The sequence below is a fragment of the Corythoichthys intestinalis genome, chromosome 2 (assembly GCF_030265065.1).
Source record: "Corythoichthys intestinalis isolate RoL2023-P3 chromosome 2, ASM3026506v1, whole genome shotgun sequence".
Lineage (NCBI taxonomy): Eukaryota > Metazoa > Chordata > Actinopteri > Syngnathiformes > Syngnathidae > Corythoichthys > Corythoichthys intestinalis.
Window position 1 is genome coordinate 23,142,902 of NC_080396.1, and position 14,894 is coordinate 23,157,795.

Below are 14,894 nucleotides of genomic sequence, written 5' to 3' on the forward strand. Positions count from 1 at the left end.
AAAAGACACTGATAATCACACCCAGATAATTAGCATAATTACACACTAAATTAATTTAACACCACTTCAACAAATTTTTGCCACATACATTTCAGATGTGAGGATTCTTTTATAATTCATTTGAATCAACCATGGATGAACAACTTCAAATTTTAGACATTTACTCATTCATTTGTATAATACGGCTGACCAAATAGAAAAGAAAGCATATTTCCTCTCTTTATTTAAAAAAAACAAAAAGTAAAGTGATATTTTGTAAAACAATAAAATCAAAAAGGCAGCAGGGTTTGGAAATAATACATACATTCCAGGTTTTGGATTATAAGTACTTCTCTGTCACTCCCCCATCTCCCCAAAATGGGTGGGTTCGACTTTCAAACTTTTACTGCATTTTAAAGATTTTATTTTACAACTGCTTTAAATTTTTATACCTTTAAGATATACAGTGGGGAGAACAAGTATTTGATACACATTGATCAAATACTTGTTCTCCCCACTGTATATGATGCATCAACCTCACAAATTTATTGAAAGACACTTTGGTAACTTTTGATTTGAATGCTTATAATGCAGTGGGTGGCGTGGCTCAGTGGTAGAGTAGTTGTCCCCCAAACCCAGAGGTTGTGGGTTCAATTCTCCGCCCTGATGAACACGCCTAAGTGTCCTTGAGCAAGATACTGAACCCCACGTTGCTCCTGGTGCTGTGTCACCAGTAGGTGGATGGTGAGATAGTGTAAAGCGCTTTGAGCGCCTTGAAAGGTGGAAAAGCGCTATATAAGTGTAACACCATTTACCATTACCAGTGTGCTGTGAGAAAAACCTATTCCCTGTGTATGTGGGAGGGGGCGTAGCCATTTTGGACAGAGTGGTAAACCTTGAGTGAATTTGCCGTGGAGGGGCTCGGCCCAAAATAGAAATTTGTACTATTTTGGAGTGGTAAACTCTGAGCATGTCCAATAGCAGAGGTGCTGGCCTCGTGAAATCTTGCTGTTCTGACGGACGGACACATTTAAGTCACAGCAGAGAAAGCTGTTAAAAATACTCTTTCTCTAAGTTTCCCAAGCTTTGGGACATATGAAGAGTGGCTCACATATCTCTCCCTTGTAAGTTTAATGATATCTGGATCCGCTTTTGTGTGGTACTGTAGTTCACAAATGACATCATACTATACATGTTCTTGCCGAAACTAGTAAAGCCCTTTTGACTGCTGTTATAATCTCACCTTCCCCCTTAAAATAAGGAAAGCTGAAAATGCATGCATGCAGTGGCTCCTTCCTTTTGCTGTTGCACATTGCCAAGGGACTAGACATGTTCCAATTACCAGTTTCAAGGTATACCGTGGTATGAAAACATCAAGGTTTCAGAACCGCAAAAATTTTCCGTCATACCATCTCTATCGTATTAGCTATTTTTTTATGTCCCAAAAATGCAAGGAGAAATCCCTCGTTGGCAGTTGCAAGGCTCAACACCCCCAGTTGTTGCTGTGTGTCAGTGAGTCAGCTGTGCTAAACGAAAGCTGGAGAAGGTGAAACTCCTGCACTTTTTTCCCTCATCGAAAAAAAATGAAATAGCTGGTATGAGAATACTTCGGTTGTAGAAAAGTTACAGAGCAACAGACATGTAAAACATGTTTGCGGAGGGTGGCTGCCAAGGAGGCAATACCAATGAGAGTTAACTCCAGCGTGTTTAGTCTGTCTAGCGGTGGTAAAACATGTGTTTTTTCTCTCTCTTGCAACTGTCCGTGTTGACAAAGAGTGTGCGTATAATGTAAACATGATATGAGTCATACACACGTGCTTTTGATGGAAAATAATTCAATTATTTTTGTTCTGTTGGTAATAATGTGCTGTGGCTGTGGGTTTAGTCACCTAAAGGACTGCTTTTATTTTATTTTTATTCAGAATATTTTGTTAATTATAATTTTTTATTTAATTAACTTAACATTATATTGTACTAATGTTCTGATTTGCTAATGTGTTGTGAAAAATAAAAATCCTGTTCAATGGATTTAAAATAAAACAAAACAGATATCTCAAAATAACACATTTTAGATCTGTAATTGCAACACCGTGATATTTTGGCTTAAGGTTATCATACCAGCACATGCCTATTAGAAACACATAAAATATTACCATTGATTTAAAAATCTATAATATTTAGTACGTTTTGACCTATGTAGGGCACCCTGTTTTAAGCGCGCTATGGACGCTCGGGGAGATGACGTAGATTGTCACTGTCACTAGACAAATACTACGCCAGTGTGAAAAGGACTTCACCCAAAGACATTGGAAACAATGTCAACTTAGCATCAAATGTGGTAAAATTTACTGAATGATATCTGTGATAAGTATTCAAATAATGTCTAACCCAGTGTTTTTCAACCTTTTCTGAGTCACAGCACATTTTTACATTGGAAAAAATCTCGCGGCACACCACAAACCAAAAATGTTCCAAAACTTTCTGTAAAGTATATCTAATTATAAAATAATTTCTCAGTATTTATACTTACTAAGTGTGAAACTTGAGCCTGTTTAGATGAACACAAAGCCGATATCCTGGCTGGAATTTTCTTCAACAGCTCTCAGTCCCTGTTTTTTATTTTTTATAGCAGTTAGACTTGAAAAGCTCAGAATCATCAGAAAGGGGGACTTTAGCAATGTCTTTAACCGCATCAGACCGAACATTTGGGTGACAATGACTTTGCAGGCAGGTAGTATTAATATCTCATATAATATCAGTGTGGGACTTTTTGGCTTCATCATTTACTTTTGTAGTTTTTCACAAAACATGTTTCTCTGTGTTTTCACCAAGGCGAACAAAATAGTCCATCAACTTGTTTTGAAGCGACTGGTGTTTTGTTTGGAGATGGCGTTTAAGCTTGCTTGGCACCATGGCGCTGTTGGATAGCTGCTCGTGTCGCGTTCAAGAACTGCTCCGATTTCTAGACATCAGCCACTTTACTGCACTCAACAATGTGTTGGAATAAAACACGGGCAGGAATGACGGTCGTCACACGTGGATAAAATGGAAAGGACACTTTCGTGTATATCGACACTTGACGAGTCTAATCAAATGATGCGCAGTTGACGTGCTGGGGTCCACACTGTCGTGGACAGCGAGGCGGCTGATGGCTAGAAATCAGAGCAGTTCTTTAACACGACACGAGCAATACCTCGCTCATCCGCACACGACTGAAACCTTCTACCTACTGCAACCCCGCCCGATGCCGTAAAAAAACGCGATATTGGATCATTTCTCACGGCACACCTGATGATCTCTCACAGCATACTGGTTGAAAAACACTGGTCTAACAGACACTTTTAAAAGTATTCCTCCCTACTGTTCTAGCTCCCCTGCCGACAAATCAGGAATATTGAATAACATCGCTTTGAGAACATGAAAAGATTTGAAATAAAACACAAAAATCCAAAAGTGAATGAATAATTATATCTAAAAAATCCCAATATATCAATTAAAACCAAAAAACAACCATGACAAACTTTGGCCTTTAGATTAGCGCATGAAATCCTCTTTCAAAGTAAAAGCAAAGGTACAGTTACTACTTGAGCTAATAGGCTTCTGTTCAAGGCGATCATTAATTACAGTCTAAGAGGGTGTGTGTATGTGTGTCAGAGGTAATGAGCGGTAGGAAACAGGGTTAAGAGTGACACAGTGTCAGTGGCTCCTTTTCTGGCCTAATTAGCCCTCTAATTAATAGATTAATAGATGGGTAAGAGCATCAGCTAACTGCCGAGCTAATGTGCAGTCAAGATGAATCACCACATCACACTTTTGGGTACAAGGTGAGCTGCGGAATGTTCCACTAAAACCTACTGCACATCAATTTCCCACGCTGGAAAAAAGTCAAGACAAAGAACAAGGAGAAGAGGCTAAAATCAATTAGCCTTTGCTGGACGGTCGTTAGCTGCCCTCCAATAGGCACAGATAATTAAAGGAGTTAAAAGGGGGAGGGGGCGAGTCAGCCGCACGACTCGACTAGACAGTAGTGAATGGGTTAACCCATGCAAATGAGGTGAGACAGTTGAAAGAAAAAAGTAGAAATGGTCTGAAACCATGGGACATGTCGGCTTAATCTCTCTTTGGGTAATTAAACATGGAGATGGCGAAACCTAAAACCTTTTTTACATGCAGCCAGTATGACGTGCAGGTGCAATTCAGTGTTATCATTAGGTGTAATGACAAACAATCATTAAAGTTTGACCACAGTCAAATTTGAAGTATTTATTTCTCCAATGCTTGCTAAAGAACCAGTTTGCATTGGTAACTAACAAATTTGCATAAAAGAGTTAAAGAGCTAAATAAAAGCATCTAAAAGGTTTATCAGCAGCGCGTGAACCCATTCAATCCAAACATATTACCCACAAAACCGAGGAGGACCCCACCCCCCCACCAACGTGGTATGAGCTACTCGCTGAGTGGGCCAATCAGCCACAGGGTGGGAGGATGCTAACCGGCGGCGTAAATATTATATATATACAGATTCCTATCTGCTCTAGAGCTATGCATGCAGTGACTGTTATTCACTTACTCATTATGATGCTGTGATGACTCAGGCATAAAAATCTGTGCTTTTAGCCCACATTAGCCGAACCTCTCGCTGACGACCAACCATGAAGGGAAGCTGATTGGCTCATGTCAGCCGGTTTAATGTCAATAGTAAATTGGAGGGCTCATTAGGCGAATCGGAGGACGCTGCTGCGGGCGCCAGCGAGGCAGTCATGTAAAAAATAATGTCTATTAGGACTCATTTAATCAAGGATGAATTAGAATGTAGGCCCAATTATTTGCACTGGCCCGCCTGTCAGGAGGCTTCTTTCTGCCAGCGTGCGCTGCTTAAAATGCAGGCCGAGAGGACGCCGCGCATCAGCAGGGGCTGCCGATAATGGCGAAGGGATTAGGACAGCCGGGGTGGGCTCGGTCAACATTGGTCAAAGCCGATCATAGCAGCACACAAGTGGAATATGTTCCAGAAGAGAAGGAAACACGAAATGTTTGTGACTGACAACCTCTAGTGAATTTTACTCCAAATACCTTAAGTCTTTATCAGGGTTGCTCTGTTTTGTCAACTAAAAATCACAGAGGTCCAATCTTTGCTACTATCATAGAACCGGGCCAGCAGCAGTAGCCCCTCCTCCTCCCCATGACACTGCTCTGACCCTGGGGGGCAATTATCTTCTGATCTGGGCCCCCTGCCTTCCCCCCTCTCCTGGCCGCCCCTATCAAGTCCCTTGAGCCCAATCTCACCACCCTGCCATAGCGGCCGTCGCACCTGACACCCGAACTCAGATTAAAAGCAGCAGGTCTCATTTGAAATCAGTTGGTGCTGGGGCTGGCTTTTTCAGGATCGGGGGTGACGCGTTATTACTCCGAGCTTGTTTCCATTGGCGTCCTATCGGTCAGAACCACTCTAAATTGAAACTGGCTCTCTGTTAAGTGGCATAGCTCATTCTTTAACCACCATTTTTCCCATCTGGAGAGATCATTATCTTTCATACAGAATCTAAAAACCGTTAGACAGGTATGACGTAATTCCAGGCCAGGTTGCATGAAACTGCTGAAAGCGGCCGACCTCCGTAAATTCTGGCTAATGGCTTTATGCCGGAAATCCAAGATCCGGGTATATTGTGGGACAAATCACGTGTTAATGTTGCAGTATATTATGTCCAAAATCGGCTAAAGATGCACATTTCCCACCAAGTAGGTTGAGTCAAAGGTTGCAGAAGCACATAACACCCAGGACAAACATGAGCAAAAGCAGGCCAAAGCCAGCCCCTGGGACAAACCGCCAAAGGTTATTATTTGGAAGGAAGGCACGTGGCCACACAAAAGCGCTGCAGTCTGGAAGCCAGGAGGCCGGCTTGGCGGCACTGTCACTTGCTGTCCGTTGAGGCCTATTTAACACGCTGCGTCAAGTAGAGCCTAAACGGGCCCAGGGTGCTGTATGTGCTGGTGTTGGCGTGTCACTCCACAGATAATTAAAACAATGAGCTGCGACGCCAACAACACAAGTAGGGGTGCTGCCGCAGTAGTATGGACTAAAGAGGCCGACCCTTGCGGCTGTTCTACCACAGGCAGCGAGCCCAAACTTAGCAGCCCCCTCAGCTGTGGCATCAGCTGTGGCGCTGATACCAGCGAGCACGCCAGCTGAGGTGAGGACGCTTGACCGCGGGCAGCCGAGAGGTTAATGGGAACGTTTAGAGGATGGCTCAGTCTTTTTGTGCTTTGGACTGCACCGAAAAATACTTGCAAAGAAACCCTACAGCGCAGCAGATCGTTGCAGTTTCACCACAACCATGTCAACAAGTATCCCTTCTCATCTTCAAGGGCTGCTGTGCAGAGCAATTTTTTAAGAGTCTAGGCCTCATTTCCCAGATGTTAATGAGACCTGGACTAGACAATGTTGTGGGTGGGCTCGTGGCTAGCCATGAACGGTGGGTACAAACCAGAGGTTGATAAAGAGATGATGACAACAGCTGGAGACTGGCCTGTCACATATCTCATTGGACAGGGGCGTGATCTCCATGAACATAATTCCTCCCTGCGGCCAGACCAGGCAGTCAGATTGGGAGGAGGAGGTGTTTAATACAGGCAGCCATGCTAATGCACCTCCTTCTCCAACCCTCCTCCATTTTCCCCTGGGCTCGCGCCATCCTCTCCCTTTGCCATCCTTTCCTTCTAATTTTCCTCTTGTTCTTTCATTACTTGCCTACTATCATAACCCCAGAGCTCTCTCATTCCTTACATTTCCATCCTACAACCTTCTTTCATTTTCTCTCTTGCTTCGTTTGACTCCTTCCATCTTCCAACCTTCTTTTCCTCTTACATGACCAACTCCCTCTTTCCTTATTTTGCTGAGTCTCCCGGTTTCCCTTCCATACCTCCAAACAGGATGTGTTTGGGAGGTGTGAGTGTGGGGGGACAGACCTTGACAGGCAGGAGGTCAGTGTAATTGCTGCTGGCCATATTTAACATTAAGATAATCAGGCCATTAATTACCCTTTGGATCATTAAATCAGCCACTTGCAAAATGAAATTTCGGCCTCTATTACTCACTTGAGAGACCATGTGGGGGGTGGGGAGAGTGTTCCATCTATCAGCCCCCCCTTCTGCTTTCCCTGTAATCCTTTCAACTGCCGGCAAAGAGCTGGATTCCTCATCCATGATTTCGATCAAATGTGGCGCTCCAGTGATGACTGTGACAATGATGCTTGGCCCTCATGGATGTTTTCAAAAGAGTTGATGCAAACGTGTGCGTGTAACGTCAGCAGTAAGGCTGTGCCCCATCATTTGAATTCTAAAGCTCTTTCAAACTAGCACTGTTTGGTCTGTTTTAAATGGACCAGAGTTGTTTTTCCCAGATCGTCCGCTTTGTTTTGTAAATGTGAACGTGCATCCGAACTCCAGTTTAGACTAGGAGTGGGAACATCTTGGTACCTCACGATACGATACGCGATACAAAGCTCACGAAAACGATGATCTGACAAAATTGCGATACAACGATTATCGATACATTGGTCAGGAAATCATTCTAGGATATTCTATAAACAATTAATGAACAGAAAAATAAGCTTCTGCTGTGAATTGGAGTGAGTTTATCACTAGTAGACGTCCAATCCATTTGAACTCCCACTTCAAACGGATCGAACGTCTATGGCCGTCAGTGGCAGCAAATGCCTGGCAATGAGGTAATTTGGGGCCATTTAATGTCATTTACCTGTTGATTTTCAGTTACTTCCTGTTGATTTTGGGGTATTTTATGGGTCAATTCCTGTTTATTTTGAGTTACAGAACAGGAAGTGACCTGGGAATATCCTGAATGAATAGGCAGTGACTCAAACTCAACAGGAAAATGACCTGTTAATGCCCTAAAATGAACAGCAAGTGACCTGTATATGCCCTGAAAATTGGACAGAATAACTGTAAATGCTCTGGTTTCGAATGAACAAACGTTCCCAGTCTAAATGGATTGGGCGTCGAGCACCACCAATGCAGCCTTAGAGTTAACTGAGACACTATTACGGTGGAAGATTTTGGTAGCAACTTGGTTCCTTTTATTTTCTTTTTTTTTTTCTTTTAAACAGTGACACCTTTTAAAAACGATATCTCGATTCTTGGCAGGAGCATATCGATAACCTTTTGGGATACAAAATATCACGATATATCACCATTTCGATATCTTGTCACACCCCTAGTTTAGACCAAACAACTGAACTCTGGTCTGCTCAAAAATCGTGGGTCTCGGTCTACTTGGTGGGTCTGCTTTGCTTGCAGGGTGCGCTTTTGCTACTTTATGTGCAGCGTCCTAGCGTGGCGCTGTGATGCTCTAGGCCAGGGGTCGGCAACCCGTGTTTTGAGAGCCGCATGCAGGTTTTTAGCGCTAGCCTACTGGCTCCCTGGAGCATTTTCAAAAATGTTTGAAAATAGACAAAGATGGTTGCGGGATATATATTTTTTGTTTTGATATGGTTTCTGTAGGAGGACACAAACATTCTTAACGTTTTCCAATGCTGTAAAAATGTGTAGAACAAATATTACATTTCAACATTTCTTTCAACGAAGATTTGCGTCATAGCCTGCGACACACGTTTCTATCTATACATGGTGTTATATTGCTGCCTCTATTCTGAGCGAGCAATAATGGATTTTGAGCACAGAAAACACTCATCCTGCTCTCGCTCAATTTCTGCACACCTGTGCTGCCTCTATTCTGAGCAAGCAATAATAGATTTTGATCACACCTCCTGCTCTTGCTCAATTTCTCGACTCGTCATTTTTTTTCCCTGTGTGCTCAGTTGAGCACACGCTACTAACGTGTAATGTCACGTGGTGCGGTGGATGCACTGCAGGGAAAATAAACATTAAATCGTGAAGGCTCATTATGTATTTTTAGTCGACTTAGTCATTTTGATAGGAGGCTAATATACTGTAGCTAATACAGATACATACATGTACATCATGTGTTGCCTTCATTATTAGGATTATTTAAGGCTTTTAATTTTTTGCGGCTCCAGACATATTTGTTTTTTGGGTCCAATATGGCTCTTTCAACATTTTGGGTTGCCCACCCCTGCTCTAGCCTGTGACGGTCCACGCAGGGCATCCTAAGAAGCAGAAGTACATCCTGGACGCTATTCAAAATCAACAATGGCAAGATGTAAAATGATTAGCCATGGCCAAATGTTATTGTACTGCACTACACAGAATCGGGTTCTAATGTGGCGATTGTGTTTTGTGACCTGTAAATACCTGAAAATGACTGTGAATGCTCTGATTTCGAATGACCGAACGTTCCCAGTCTAAATGGATTGGGCGTTGAGAACAGTCAATGCAGCCTTAGAGTTAACTGAGACACTATGATGGTGGAAAATTTTGGTAGCAACTTGTTGGTTATTTTTTACTTTTTTTTTTTTTTTTTTTTAAAAGAGATTGACACCAAAACGATATCTCGATTCTTGGCAGGAGCATATCGATAACCTCACCATTTCGATATTTTGTCACACCCCTAATGTACAGCGTAACTTGAGTGCATTTTGTAGTTTGACTAATAAATGTAATCAGTGCACTGCACCAACAAAACACACCTTTGTCAGACATGTTACATGACAAAGGGACGATTTCCATATGTCGTATTCATGATTTAATGCCAAACCTTAATGTCTAAGACAAAAAAAAAAAACAAAACAAAAAAAACAAGGAAATGGCCGCACTTCAGTGGTTTTGAAGGAATGTGGCCAGTGTTTCAAAAGCAGATTTTTTGCTCATTTCAAAGGTTTTAGTGGCACGTAACCGTGAAATAAGCATGACGTTCGGAGAGTAGAGACAGAAGTCATGAACAGGGCGTGAGTAAAAATCAAGGCACTTAAGGAATGGTCTGATAAATACTATTGACGGGCTGGGGAGTGATGTAGCTGCAGTGAAGCGTCGCAGCTAAATTGAGATAATATTGACTTGCTCTAATCTCTTCAGGGGGAAACATACATCAGAATAATAAATAAATAGGAACATGAGCAACAATAAAAGCATTAGCACTCTGATGGACTGGGGTTAATGGCACGTCAATACACTTGGTGAGTGTGTGTATGTGCGTGCATGCGCACAGTCGATGGCTGACTGATTTATGTTCATTTGCATTTTCACTGCAGTCGTTGCACTCTTGTGCTCATTTTTACTTGTGCTTCTCTGAACATGCCAACACCTCAACGTATGCTCGGATGTGTACTTCCCAGAGTTGAGGTCAGGGATGACTTGGAAATGTTCTGGCTAATCTCTTCGTGATGATGCCACAGGCCTCTTCCTTGTATTTCCCTCCGTCCCATTTGGGGTTGGTGCCCTCTGCACAACTGCACCTTCAGACTGATCTGCTTGTTATTGGCGGTGGTGTTGAGCGCGGACCAGTATCTGTCATCATGGGACTTTTACTGTTGTTGATACAGCTGTTGTTGTGCCCATTGTTCATTTGTCACTCAACCCCTCTATCCTGTTTTCTCTCTATTTATCTACCCTCAGTACCTCTATTCTGTGTTTCAGCCACAACAGACATTGGCCCCACAGAGAGCCTGTGAGCCTTAGAGCAGGGGTGTCAAACTCATCTTTGTTGCGGGCCACATTGTAGTTGTTTCCTTTTGAGGTCCATTATATCGGCCAGCCTACTGTATATAAATATTGAACTCTTTCACTGCCATTTTAACTAGGAGGGTTGGCAGCAGTCATTCGACCCAAAAATGTATTGGATGTCTAGCTGCTTACGACAGTAAATATTCAGTTTTTTTTTCTTCCAAATATATGTTTTAATTTTTGCTTTTTTTTTTTTTTTTTTTAATTAAAAAAGGAACAATGTAAACACTGCCTTTTTTATCTCTGTATATGTATGTATGTATCTAGTTTATTTTACTTTTTCTTTCAATTTACAATTAAAAAAAACCCCGGAAAACTTTAAATTTGGAATTCAATTTAAAAAACAAAGAAAATATTCTCTTTATTCTTTTTAAATTGAATGAGTTGGGGGGTGTACATTTTCTGCCATTTGTGGACTACAGAAATTTCATTTAAGTTTTATTTCAGAGCAAAACATGAAGTCTGAAACTATTCCATTTATATTTTAAAAATTTTGACTAAAAATGTGATTTAATTAAAAAAATCCAATGAAAGAAAAGTAAATAGCTTCTTACTTTTTTAATTTTTAACATTTGTTTTGTCAGAAAAAAGGGACAGAATATATATTCTCCGGTTTATTTACTACAAAAAATTTACATCCATTCTATTTTAGAGAAAAATTTCAAGTCGTTGCACTTGTTGATTTGGCGGGACGGTAAATGAGTTGGGTGCACGTCTGCCTCACAGGGGTTTGCTTGTTCTCCCAATGCCTGCGTAGGTTTTCTCCGGGTACTCCGGTGTCCTCAAACATCCCAAAAACGTGCATGTTGGCTGATTGAACACTCCAAATTGTCCGTAGGTGTAAGTGTATGCGTGAATGATTGTTGTTCTCTATGTGCTCCGTGATTGGCTGGAAACCAGTTCAGGGTGTACCGTATCTCCTGCCCGCTGTTAGCTGGGATAGGGTCTAGCACACCCGTTACCCTGGTGAGGATAAGCGGCTCAAAGGATGAATTAATGCACCACAAAATGATGTGGTGGGACAGATCTGCCCCCTGGACCGCCAGTTTCACACATGTGCTTTAGAGGGCTTGCTCCCGTGTGAAGTGCCTTGAGATAACCGTTGTTGTTATCTGGCATAAAAGAAACAAAATGTACTTGAATAACTGAAAAGTTTCATTAAGAGGAGACTGATTTCCTCTGTTGACTGACAATGTGTGTGTAAATATATACAGTGGGGAGAACAAGTATTTGATACACTGTCAATGGGTTTTCCCATTGGAAGTGTGTCAAATACTTGTTCTCCCCACTGTATCAGTATGTTATAATGGTCCAAGACCCTCGTGAGGATAAGCAGTTCAGAAGATGAACGAATGAATGTTGTAATGGCAGCTGTCTGGGAAACAACATGATCACACAAACATTGCTCCCATATTAGGGCAACTGAAGTGGTGTTTCCTACCTGCTTGCATCTGGTCCAGGCTTCAGGTGACCCTGTGAGTTGGCCTCCCACACGCTGTTAGCAAAGTCATTGCCAATGGCCGACATGACCTTGAGGAGTTCAAGGGGCCACTCATCAAGGTCCAGCGAGCGCACCCGGGATAGGTGTGTGCCCAAGTTCCGGTGGATACCTGAGCACTCAATACAAATCAGGGCGCCGAGGTTGAGGCTGGCCCAGTCCGGGTCTGGATGTATCAAAGTGACACTGTTAGTGGTGCTGGTAGATACACCTTCAAACACTCCATTCCAGAATTATACCCCTAAAAATATTCATACACACTTTAAACATTAACATTTAAAAACACAGGGGAAAAATACACAAATCTTGTTCATCATATTGAACAGGAGGAAACAGGGTATATAGAAATTAGTTCTTACAGAAAATGTCATGCATTTAAAGGAATAAACAACACCTAGTGTAAATTATCTTCATGTTAAAAATGGTTGCACTAAGTAGTCATGGAACAACAACACCTTTATCATGTCCACTCCAGCAGAGGTCATCTTGTTTAATACATTGGAAAAAAAACACCACAGAATTTCATATTTCTGTAGTGTAATAGTAGAGAAAACCCCAAATAAAAGCCCTCTTTCACACAGGAAGTGGCCGCCTCATATGGGGGCAGATATTTTTATCAATGTCTGAAGTATTTCAGCCTAAAAAACCCATATCGGTCGATCTCTATCAATGCATACATACAGCGTATCACAAAAGTGAGTACACCCCTCGCATTTCTGCAGATATTTAAGTATACCTTTTCATGGGACAACACTGACAAAATGACACTTTGAAACAATGAAAAGTAGTCTGTGTGCAGCTTGTATAATAGAATTAATTTAGTTTTCACTCAAAAACACTCAAAATATAGCCATTAATATCCAAACCCCTGGCAACAAAACTGAGTACACTCCTTAGAAACTACGTACATACCTAAATGTCCAAATTGGGTACTGCTTGTCATTTTCCATCCAAAATGTCATTTGACTCGTTACAGGAGTGCTCTCAGCATTGCTGCAGAGATTGAAGAGGTGGGGGGTCAGCCTGTTAGTGCTCGGACCATACGCCGCACTCTACATCAAATTGGTGTGCATGGCTATCACCCCAGGAGGAAGCCTCTTCTGACGACGGTACACAAAGCCCACAAACAGTTTGCTGAAGACATGTCAACAAAGCACATGGAACCATGTCCAATGGTCTGATGAGACGGGCGGGCTTTCTTGTGTACCGTCTTCAGAGGAGGCTTCCACCTGGGGTGACAGCCATGCACACCAATTTGATGTAGAGTGCGGCATATGGTCTGAGCACTAACAGGCTGACCCCCCACCTCTTCAATCTCTGCAGCAATGCTGAGAGCACTCCTGTAACGAGTCACATGACATTTTGGAGGGAAAATGACAGGCAGTACTCAATTTGGACATTTAGGGAAGGATGTACTTTCTAAGGGGTGTACTCACTTTTGTTGCCAGGGGTTTGGATATTAATGGCTATATTTTGAGTTATTTTGAGGGGAAAATAAATTAACTATTATATAGACTGCACATGGACTACTTTTCATTGTGTCAAAGTCATTTTGTCAGTGTTGTCCTATGAAGAGATATACTTAAATATCTGCAGATATGCGAGGGGTGTATTCACTTTTGTGATACACTGTATATTTGAAAACATATACTGTCAAAATTGTTGGAAAACTGATTTTGTTAGACTAAGACCTTTGAATTTTTGCAAACGAAAACATCTCGAATATTCGTCAACTAAAACTCGACGAAGAATAAACCATTTTTAATTGACAAATTTGACTAAAACAAAAAAAAACAGCATTTTCTTCCAAATGACTAAGACTAAGACAAAAATTAAAGGGGCTACCAAAAACAACACAGATTTAAGGTGATCTTTCTTCATCTAGCGGGGTTTCACTATGCAATAAAGCAAATGTTTCTACTCACTTTGAGCGTCACAGTCGGCACAGCGGCTATTTCCACGAATATTTCTGATGGACTGCAGCGCCAAGGCCTCCGTCTGGCTGGTCAGACGAGACTGAAAACAGGACATGCCCTCAAATAGTAGCTACACAAAATGCTAAGGTGGTCACACTTAGTCAGAAAAGATTCAAGCATGCGAGTAACAGGTCATAATGGTGTACCCACCTTGTTTTTACTGCTCTCACAAGACTGAAGACTGGCCAAGATCTGACCCTCGATGACCTGCACCCAGGCGTCTCGCTCCTCATACGAAGTGGCTTCAAAATGCCACGTCTGACCCGTAAGCGATACAATGATGAACTCAAAGTTCTCCTCTTGCTCTGTTGCAGGTGACAGAGAGGAAATAGAATCACTAATCAGTTTTTATCATGTACCATTAATATGTTCAATAACGTTTGAGCTGTTTTAATAATATTGGCTCTACTGTTGTTGTGTTTGTGTAAAAAAGAGGGTTTGCCCTCAAAGAACTTTAGCGATTTATGTAACAATTTGATTTATTCAGTCTGGCGAAAGGTCCAAGTCTCTCAAATACAACATGAAAATGAGTTCAAAGTGGGCCTTTTGTTTAAGCTGCAAGTAAATCCTCCTCCTTGAGACAGCGTGGCGTATCCGAGCGCTGCCAGACGGCCGGTCGCTCACGCGGTATTGGTAATTACCGCCAGCGCTTTCGGCTACTGTGAGCGACATTCACGCGGAGAGGCGGCGTCGAGGCAATTTGTGAACTCTGACACTGGCAACCTTTAGCGGCACAAACAGAACAAACCAAATATAGGGGGGAGGGGCCTACATGCATACTGTGC

The 14,894-nt window shown here is 42.1% G+C and overlaps 1 protein-coding gene across 4 annotated transcripts in view; it reads right to left on the reverse strand.

Annotated features, from left to right (window-relative positions):
• agap1 (ArfGAP with GTPase domain, ankyrin repeat and PH domain 1) overlaps positions 1–14,894 on the reverse strand; it is a 128,434-nt gene that overhangs the window by 7,795 nt on the left and 105,745 nt on the right. For all 4 annotated transcript variants that reach the window (XM_057856244.1, XM_057856235.1, XM_057856226.1 and 1 more), the window contains 3 exons: positions 14,260–14,414; positions 14,059–14,149; positions 12,077–12,299 (listed from right to left, as the gene is read on the reverse strand). In XM_057856244.1, coding sequence (XP_057712227.1) covers positions 12,077–12,299; positions 14,059–14,149; positions 14,260–14,414 — 469 coding nt within the window. The remainder of the gene's footprint in view (positions 1–12,076; positions 12,300–14,058; positions 14,150–14,259; positions 14,415–14,894) is intronic.